This window comes from Grammomys surdaster, unplaced genomic scaffold, assembly GCF_004785775.1.
Source record: "Grammomys surdaster isolate TR1022 unplaced genomic scaffold, NIH_TR_1.0 125603, whole genome shotgun sequence".
Taxonomy (NCBI): Eukaryota; Metazoa; Chordata; class Mammalia; order Rodentia; family Muridae; genus Grammomys; species Grammomys surdaster.
The window spans coordinates 1,399,383-1,409,453 of record NW_021620446.1 but is presented as its reverse complement, the minus strand read 5'-3'; the positions used below and the strand labels follow the sequence as shown (position 1 = coordinate 1,409,453).

The 10,071-nt window shown below is 42.8% G+C and overlaps 1 protein-coding gene across 1 annotated transcript; it reads left to right on the top strand.

The window, feature by feature from the left end:
• The first annotated feature begins 624 nt into the window (after positions 1 to 624).
• On the top strand, positions 625 to 1,239 carry LOC114638456 (keratin-associated protein 5-2-like). The gene has a single exon (XM_028786896.1). It carries the CDS (start codon positions 625 to 627, stop codon positions 1,237 to 1,239), a length of 615 nt encoding a protein of 204 aa, XP_028642729.1.
• Positions 1,240 to 10,071: the final 8,832 nt, after the last annotated feature.

Here is a 10,071-nt window from a genome sequence, read left to right as displayed (position 1 = left end):
AAGGAAGGAAGGAAGGAAGGAAGGAAGGAAGGAAGGAAGGAAGGAAGCTTGGGTGAGGGCAGCAGCTGAGAACAATGGCCCCCAGGCCTGAAACAGGGCCAGCCAAGGAGGAAACAGACTCCAAGAGGCCTGCCAAGCAAGGAGTCTGAAAGAACCAGGTAACTTGTCCTGAACTTTCTGCTCTGACACACGGTTAGAACAAGACCACCACCTTGTCCAATTTAAATGGAGAGCCAGCAGAGCTCAGTATTTCCACAAGACAACAGAGTAGAAATGAATAACACACAGAAAACTCCTCATGCTGTGAGACACCAGGCAGTAGGGCCTTGGGCAGGGATGGGTGAAGCTCTTCTGTGCCCAGGAACACAAGACCCTGGGAAGCCTGAAGATCTGTAGAGAACCACTGATATGAAGGAAGTGACAGGAAACAGCAATGTTTATTATGTTGCCATGCAGCTGCACTAGGGGAAAACAAAGAGCAATCAGGAAGTGATCATGTGTAGCCTCACACCTGACCTGGGCAGGGATATAAAGGCCCAGGCTCAGGAGGCTGCACATCTGCACACCTTCTCTCTCTCCACCTTCTCCTCTGACCTACTCCATCCTCAACCAAACACCAGAACCATGACCTGCTGTGGCTGTTCAGGAGGCTGTGGCTCCGGCTGTGGGGGCTGTGGCTCCAGCTGTGGGGGCTGTGGCTCCAGCTGCTGCAAGCCTGTGTGCTGCTGCAAGCCTGTGTGCTGCTGTGTGCCTGTCTGTTCCTGCTCCAGCTGTGGGGGCTGTGGCTCCAGCTGTGGGGGCTGTGGTTCCTGTGGGGGCTGCAAGGGAGGCTGTGGCTCCTGTGGAGGCTGCAAGGGAGGCTGTGGCTCCTGTGGGGGCTGCAAGGGAGGCTGTGGCTCCTGTGGGGGCTGTGGTTCCTGTGGGGGCTGCAAGGGAGGCTGTGGCTCCTGTGGGGGCTGCAAGGGTGGTTGTGGGTCTTGTGGAGGCTGCAAAGGAAGCTGTTGTCAATCCAGCTGCTGCAAGCCCTGCTGCTGTCAATCCAGCTGTTGTAAACCCTGCTGCTGTCAGTCCAGCTGCTGTAAACCCTGTTGCTCTTCAGGTTGTGGATCATCTTGCTGTCAGTCCAGCTGTTGCAAGCCCTGCTGCTGTCAGTCCAGCTGTTGCAAGCCCTGCTGCTGTCAGTCCAGCTGCTGCAAGCCCTGCTGCTGTGCCCCCGTGTGCTGCCAGTGCAAGATATGAGGCTCCACACATAGACAAATAAGCCTCCAGCACCCACCTTTATCTGAGATGACTATGGCCATAGATCAGTCTCACACACGCGCGCGCGCGCGCGTGCACACACACACACACACACACACGCACACATGCACACCCTAAGGTATGAGCACAAGCTTCTGAAAGAGAAACTGCTTAAAACATAGGATTAAAGACTCTGTCAACTCTGCATCAATAAATAAATATTCCCTCACTGGTAAATCTTGCTCTTTTGTGTTTTTTTTCTATTGGAAAATATTCATGTCCCTAAACTCCAGCTCTCTTCTCTCTTTGTGTTCTTTCCCTTATCCATTTATCACAAAAGGTCCCCCATTTGTTTTTTTAATAGATTTGAATTCAAAAAGGTGTCTAAAGAGCCTGTCCATTGCACAGCTCTGGGTAGAGATGGGGACACCCAGTGTTAACAGCAGACATGTTGGTTGATCACTACAGGGCAGATGTGGGTAAGCCTTGGAGAGGCTGGTGGGGTTGTGGGAAAAGGCAAGAAGACATGAGCATGCAAATAAACCAACCCAGGGAAGGGCAGCTAGAGCCATGTTTGAAAGAAAGACCATAGTGTCAAAATGTGTGCATTGAAAAAATAAAGTAGCCCAAGTTTCCCCCTTCAAAGACTAAAGAAAAAGAAAGCAAACCAAAAGTACACAGAAAACAATAGGTACTGGGTCACAGCGTGTCTTAGTTAGGGTTTCTATTGCTGCCACAAAACACCATCACCAAAAAGCAAGTTGAGGAGGACAGAGTTAATTTGGTTTATACTTTCAGATTATAGTCCATCATTGGAGGAATTCAGGGCAGGAATTCAAGCAGGACTGGAACTTAGAGGCAGGAGCTGATGCAGAGGCCATTGGAGGAGTGCTACTTACTGGCCTGCTTCCCATGGCTTGCTCAGTCTGCTTTCTTATAAAACCCAGCCCAGGGATGGCACCACTCACAGTGGGTTGGGCACTCTACCAGTGATCACTAATTAAGAAAATGCCCTACAGCTGGATCTCATGGAAGCATTTCCTCAACTGAGGCACAGCTAATGAAACTGAAATCAAACACATCAATAATAATAACAATAACAATAATAATAAATAATGCCAAAGAAATAAAGGCAGTTCATCGAACTTATCAGTAAAACTGGCAAGTCCTAATCAGAATGACCAAGAAGAAAGGAGAATAGTCATAAGTGTGGGAAGAAAGGAGTGTATACTGCTGGCTCATGCACTTAGTGTCTTAGAAAAAGCAGATTTACAACTTGAAAGACTCCACTCCCAAACTTCACTCAAAGAGAACCACAAAACCTTGATAGTCCTGTAATTATTTTAAAAATTGGATTTCTAGGGTTGGTGACATGGCTCAGCAAGTAGAAGCACTTGCTGCCAAGCCAGGGCCACACTCAGTTGAAGGAGAGAACCAACTTCTCTGACCTCCACATATCACCATGATACATATGCACCTCCCCATACTAAATAAATGAAAAAGAGAGGCTGCCTACAGACCTTCCCCCAGTCTTTGTTCCCCCAACCCAATTCTCAAGGCTGTCCCTCGCCCTGTGACAGAATACCAGCTGCAGCTTCTCCCCTCCCAGTCCATGCTCCTTGTGGATCTCACAGACAGTAGCCTGGCCCCTCCCTCCCCTGACCCCACTTGCCCTTCCCAGCTCATTGCTGTGTCCCAGCTTCCAACTGGAGCAGGTACCTCTTGCTCAACAACAGGCCACACCTGCCAGAAGACCAGGTATTTGCCCATGGACCTTCTCACTCTCTTTGTATCCCTAGACCCAATTCTCGGGGTCACCCTTAACACTGCAATAGACCATCTCCCATCTCCCCCAGCCTCCCCTTCCTCTAACCTCCAACACCAGCAAGCATTCCCAATGAACACACCAACTGAGCAGGCTAATAAAACAGGCAACACACAACCAACATACTCTTTAAAAATCCAGAGGAGAAAAGGAACCAAGGAACAAGACATCCATCCAACAAAGACAAACTCAGAAATTAGCACTTAGACCTATATTCAATCATCTCCAACCCAGATGCCCAGATGCCAGCCTAAGAACACAATCAATAATAGCTAGGGCAATATGACATCACCAAAACCCAGTCCTCAACCACAACAGGCCCTGAATATTCCAACACAGTTGAAGCACAAGAAAAAGACCTTAAAACAAACTATATGAAGATGATAGAGGTCCTTTATGAGGAAACTAATAAATCCTTTAAAGAAATTCAGGAAAACATAAACAACAGGAGGAAATGAATAAATTCCTTAAAGAAAGCCAAGAAAAAACCAAACAACAGTAAAAGGAAATAAATAAAACTGTTCAAGACCTTAAAATGGAAATAGAAGCAACAAAGAAAACAAGCTGAGGAAATTCTGGAAATGAAAACTATAGAAATGAGAATGGAAACTACAGAGGCAAGCTACACTAGCAGAGTGCAAGAGAGAATCTCAGGCACTGAAGATACAATAGAAGAAATGGATACATCAGTCAAAGAAAATGTTAAATCTAAAAAATTCCTGATACAAAGCATCCAGAAAATCTGGGACACTATGAAAAGACCAAACAATCCTAAGAATAATAAAAATGGAGGAAAGAGAAGAGTTCCAGGCTCAAAGGCCCCAAAATTATTTTCAACAAAATCATAGAAGAAAAATTTCCTAACCTAAAGAAGGAGATACAAGAAACATACAGAACACGAACTAGGTTGGACCAGAAAATAACATCCCTTTGCCATATAATAATCAAAACACCAAACATACAGAGGAAAGAAAGAACATTTAAAGATGCAAAGGCTAAAAGACCAAATAACATATAAAGGCAGAACTATGAGAATTACATCTGACTTCTCAGTGGAGACTCTAAAAGCTAGAAGAACCTAGACAGATGTGTTTCAGACTCTAAGAGACTATAGATACCAGCCCAGACTACTATACCCAACAAAACTTTCACTTTCCTTCTTCCTCCCTTCTTCCTTCCTTCTTCCCTCACTCCCTCTCTCCCTCCCCCCTTTCTTTATTTCCTTCTTATCCCAATTGCTGCCCCCTTCTGGCACCTCCTCTCACAGAGTCCTTTCTCCCACCCCCTTTCCCTTCTCTGAAAGGGTGGGAACCTCCTGGGTATCCTTCCACCCCTGTGCATCAAGTCTCTCAGGGTTAAGTGCATCCTCTTGCACTGAGACCAGACAATGCAACCCGGTTGGGGAATGGATTCTACAGACAGGCAACAGCTTTAGGGAGAGCTGTGGTTCCAGTTGTTGGGGGAACCACATGGAAACTAAGGTGTACATCTGCTGCATAAGTGCTGGGGGCCTCAGTCCAGCCCATGTATATTCTTTTGTTGGTGGTTCAGTCTCTGAGAGCTCCCAAGGGTCCAGATTAGTTGACTCTGTTGGTATTCTGTTTCAGTCAGTTCCAACAAGACTTTAAATTGCCATAGATGGAGAAAATAAGATATTCCATGATAAAGTCAAATTTAAACAATACTGTGATGGTTTGTATATGCTCAGCCCAGCCACTATTAGGAGATATGACCCTGTTGGAGTAGGCGTGTCACTGTGGATGTGGGCCTCACCCTAGCTGACTGGAAGTCAGTATTCTGCTAGCAGCCTTCAGATGAAGATGAAGAACTCTTCTGCTCTGCCTGCACCATATCTGTTTGGGCGCTGCCATGTTCCCGCCTTGATGATAATGGACTGAACCTCTGAACCTGTAAGCCAGTTCAAATTAAATGCTGTCCTTATAAGAGTTGCCTTGGTCATGGTGTCTGTTCACAGCAATAAAACCCTAACTTAGACAAACACCTATCTACAAATCCAGCCCTACAGAAAGTGCTAGAAGGAAAAATCCAAACCAAGTAGATTAACTACATCTACAGAAACACAGGAAATAAATAATCTCACATCAGCAAAACCAAAAGAAACTCACACACAGACCCCACCACTACTAACAACAACAACAACAAAATAACAGGAATTAATGAGTCATTGGCAATTGATATCAATAAATATCAATAGCATCAATTCCTCAATAAAAAGACATAGATTAACAGAATGGATATGAAAACAGGATCCATTCTTTCCATCTTTCTGCTGCATCTAGTAAATACACCTCAACATCAACGATAGATGTTGCTCCAAGGTAAATGGTGTAAAAAGCAAATGGACCTAAGAAGCAAGCTGATATAACCATTTTAATATCTGAAAAAAATAGATCTCAAACCAAAATAAATCAAAAGAGGTAAGGAAACACTACATACTCATCAAAGTAAAAATCCACCAAGATGACATTCCAACTCTTAACATCTATGCTTCAAACACAGGGGCACCCACTTTTGTAAAACAAACACTTTTACAGCTTCATTCCCGTATCGACACTCATACACTGATAGCAGGAGACTTCAGTACCTACCCCACTCTCATCAATAGACAGGTCATTCATACAAAAATTAAACAGAGAAATGGTAGAGATAACTGGTTTTATAAAACAAAGGAACCTAACATGTTTACAGAATGTTTCATCCAAACACAGAAGTATTCTTCTCAGCACCTCACAGAAATTTCTCAAAAGTTGTCCACATATTCATACACAAAGTAAGTCTCAACAGATTAAAAAAAAAAAAGAAATAGCTCCCTGCATCCTATTAGATCACCACGGATTAAAGCTGGAAAAATACCACACTAGGAACTTAGCAGCACACCCAAAGGCTCTAGAATAAAATGAAGTAAGCATAACCAGTAGGAGTAGACAGCAAGAAATAAGTGGAAGGCTAAATATAATAAGATAGAAGCAAAGGGAACAATACAAAGAATTAATGAAACAAAGAGTTGCTTCTCTGAGAAAATCAACAAGATAAACAAATCCTTATCCAAACTAAAAGATGGAGAGATAATATCCAAATTAATATAATCAGAAATCAAAAGGGGGACCTAACAACAGACACCAAGGAAATCGAGAGAACCAGAAGAACCATAATGTAAAACTTGTACCCCCAAACCAAAAAAAAAAAAAAAGAATTGCTGAAAGCTGGTTGTGGTGGTACGTGCCTTTAATCCCAGCACTGTGGAGGCAGAGACATGTGTATCTCTGTGTTCAAGGCCATCTTGGTCTGCAAAACAAGTTCTAGGACAGCTAGGGCTGTTATACAGAGAAATCCTGCAGCAGAAAAAATAAATAAATAAAAAACAAAACAAAAACTGTACTCCACCAAATTGGAAATATAAAAGAAATGGATAACTTTCTCAATAGGAAACACCAAAGTTAAATCAAAATCAGATAAACAATTTAAATAGACCTATAACCCCTAGTGAAATAGAATGAATCATTAAAAATCTCCTAACCAAAAAGAAGCCCAAGACCAGACAGTTTTAGCACAGAATTCTACCAGACTTTCAAAGAAGAGTTAATACTAACACTTCTCAAATTATTCCACAAAATAGAAGCAGGAGGAACATTACCTGATTCACTTTGTAAGTCCATGGTTAGCCTGGTGCCCAAACCACATACTCAACAAAGAAAGGGAATTACAAACCAATTTCCCTCATGGACATAGGTGCAAAGACACTCAATACAACACTTGCAAACAAAACCAAGAATACATCAGAATAATCATCCACCATGATCAAGTAGGCTTTATTTTAGAGATGTAGGGATTGTTCAACATGGGAAAATCAGTAAATGTAATCCACCATAAAAATACACTGCAATATATAAAACCACATGATTATCTCATTAGAAACTGAAAAACCCTTTGATAAAATCCAACACCCCGTCATGTTAAAAATACTGGAGAGATTAGGGATACAAGGAACATACATAAACATAATAAAGGCATTTTACAGCAAGCCTATAGGCAACATCAAATTAAATGGGGAGAAACTCAAAGCAATTCCACAGAAATAAGGAACAAGACAAAGTTGTATGCTCGCTCCATAGCTATTCAATATAGTACTTGATGTTTTAGCTAGAGCAATAATACAACTGAAAGAGATCGGAGGATACAAATCAGAAAGGAATAAGTCAACATATTGCTATTTGCAGATGATAGGATAATATACATAAGTGGCCCTAAAAATTCCAATAGGGAACTCCTACTGCTGATAAACACCTTCACAAAGTGTCTGACTACAAAATTATCTCAAACAAAAAAAACTACAGTAGCCCTCCTATATACAAATGATAAATGGGTTGAAAAAGATATCAGACAAACAGCACCCCTCACAGTAGCCTCTAATAATATAAAATATCTTGTAGTAACTCTAACCAAACAAGTGAAAGACTTGTATGACAAAAATATCAAGTCAAAATATCAAAGAAGGAAATTGAAGAAGACATGAGAAGAAAGATCTCCCATAATCATGGATGGGTAGAATTAACATAATAAAAATGGCAATCCAACCAAAATCAATCTACAGATTCAGTGCAACTCACATCAAAATTCCTACATAATTTTTTTTTTACAGACCTTGGAAGGACAATTCTCAACTTCATATAGAAAAATGGAAAAAAAAACCCAAGATAGCTAAAACAACTCTGTACAGTAAAACAACTTCCCACCTCCCAAGACCCTCATCCCTGCATCAGGAGGAGAGCCTGCTCCATCTCTTGCTTGGGCAGCTTCGTAGAGCTGGCCCAGATGACTGGTATGGGTACAGAATAGCTGGCTGGCCCTGAGGGTGTGAGAGAGGAAGAGATGGCCCAGCCCCTAGCCAGGTGGTGCTTGAGAGCTGGCACCACTGGCATGAGCTTGGGAGACTCAGTCCCTCATTTTGTTGGGCGCCACAAGCAAGAGAGAAGCCCTGGTCCTCACCTGAGCAAAGCAGGAGAGCTGGTCCTGGTGGGATGGGCATAGGAAAGCTGAAGGCTGAATAAAAGCCACCACCTAGGCCCAGATACAGGGCTTGGAGTTGGCCTACCCCACCATCTACCCTATCTAGGAACTGCTGGAGCACATGAAGGGGCTGTCCTGTAGTTCCAAAGCTGCAGGATCTGTACAACATGTGGCAGCAGCAGAATATCTGAGAGGAGTCCTAGTAAGGATCTAGTATTGATAATGCATATTGATAGTATTGAATATCTATCAACATACATTATACACTATGGATATACATTACCGTTCTTAAACATAGGGAAGGAAGCATACTGAGGAAATACTTGACCAAAGCAAAACCAAAAATTAGCTGGACAAACTCAAAACTTCAAACTCCTCATGTCTGAGGCCAAAATGTTCTTCAAGTCTCCAACTCCTTTGAGGTCTATTGAGTGCAACACATTTATTTCTATTGATAGCGTATTGATAGATAGTATTGATAATATTGAATTGATGAACAGTGATAGTATTGAAGCCAGAGGCCTCAAACCATACCAATGACTCATTGCAATGAACAGTTGAAAGTAAAGCTATTTGGGCAAAATGATGCACTGTGTGATGAGTAGTGACACACTGCAGCTTCCACAGTGAGATTCTTTTTGTGTGTTCTTCTTTTAATCTTTTGAGGTTTGTGTGTGTGTGTGGAGGGGAGGAAGATTACAAGGGTAGAGGGTAGACATGGAGAGGGAGATAAGGAAGGTTGGTGTGGATGATGTGAAATTCCCAATGAATCAATAAAAACCTTTAAAATATGACATAATGAAACGTTTCAGAAAATGGATGGAAGGCTATAAAATCACCCGAGTGAGGTAACCCAGACCCGGAAAGACAAATATGGAATGTGCTCAATTATAAGTGTATACTAGTTGTTATGTAAATGACAGCCAAGCTACCACAGACCCAAGGAGAATTGTTGGTTTGTCTTTTGGTTTTTTGATGGGTTTTGTTGTTTGGTTGTTGCTCATTTTGAGGGAGGGATGACACCAACTACAACAGGCTGTGGCCTCCCACATCAATCATTAATGAAGAAAATGCCCTACAACTGGATCTTATGAAGGCATTTTGTCAATTGGGGTTACCTCCTTTGTGTCAAGTTAACATAAAACTAGACAGAATAGCCACACAGCAGGGTTCCTATTAATAGGATGTTTTTACCAGTGAAGAGAGAGAGGTGGTCCAAAGACTAGAGTCCTAGGTGACAACATGCAGAGAGCATGACTCAGAGGTTGAAGGGATGCAGCCATAACCAAGGTATGGTGGTTTGAATGGGTGGCCTCCATAGACTCCTGTGTTTAAACGCTTGGTCTATAAGAAGTGGCACTATTAGGAGGTGTGGCCTGCAGGGGATGGCCTGGACTTGTTGGGGGAAGGGTTTCAGGGTGGAGGTAGGCTTTGAGGTCTCATGTGTGCTCAAGTCTGACCATGTGACATAGCCACCCGCTGTTTCCTGAAGATTAAGATGTAGCACTCTCAGCTCCTTCTCCAGCACCATATCAGCCCACATACCACTGTCTCCTGCCATGGCAATGATGAACGAAAACTGAACTATAAGCCAGTCCCAATTAACTATTTTCCTTTATAAGAGTTGTGGTCATGGTGTCTCCTCACACCAACAAGAACTCTAACTAACATACAAAGGGATAAATACCAAGGGAAACCTGGAACTACCAGAAACCACAAAAGACTTGAAAACAAATGTAGCTTTATCAACACCTTGACACCTCACTTCTAGCCTCCAGGATTCTGGAAGAATATAATTCTGTTGTTTCACTAGCCCAGTGTTTGGTCATTTGTTTACACAAATCCCCAAGACCATGGCCTCCCTAGGCCCTCTACCTGCACAGGAATGGACCAGGTATGTCCCTCTACATATGCTGGATACTGGGAGCTCACAGCCCGGTCATTATCTGTACAACATGGCACCTGGGATGCCTGGGGTA

Excerpts from the sequence above, each read along its gene's own strand:
- LOC114638456 (XM_028786896.1), top strand. The coding sequence starts at position 625 with ATGACCTGCTGTGGCTGTTCAGGAGGCTGTGGCTCCGGCTGTGGGGGC.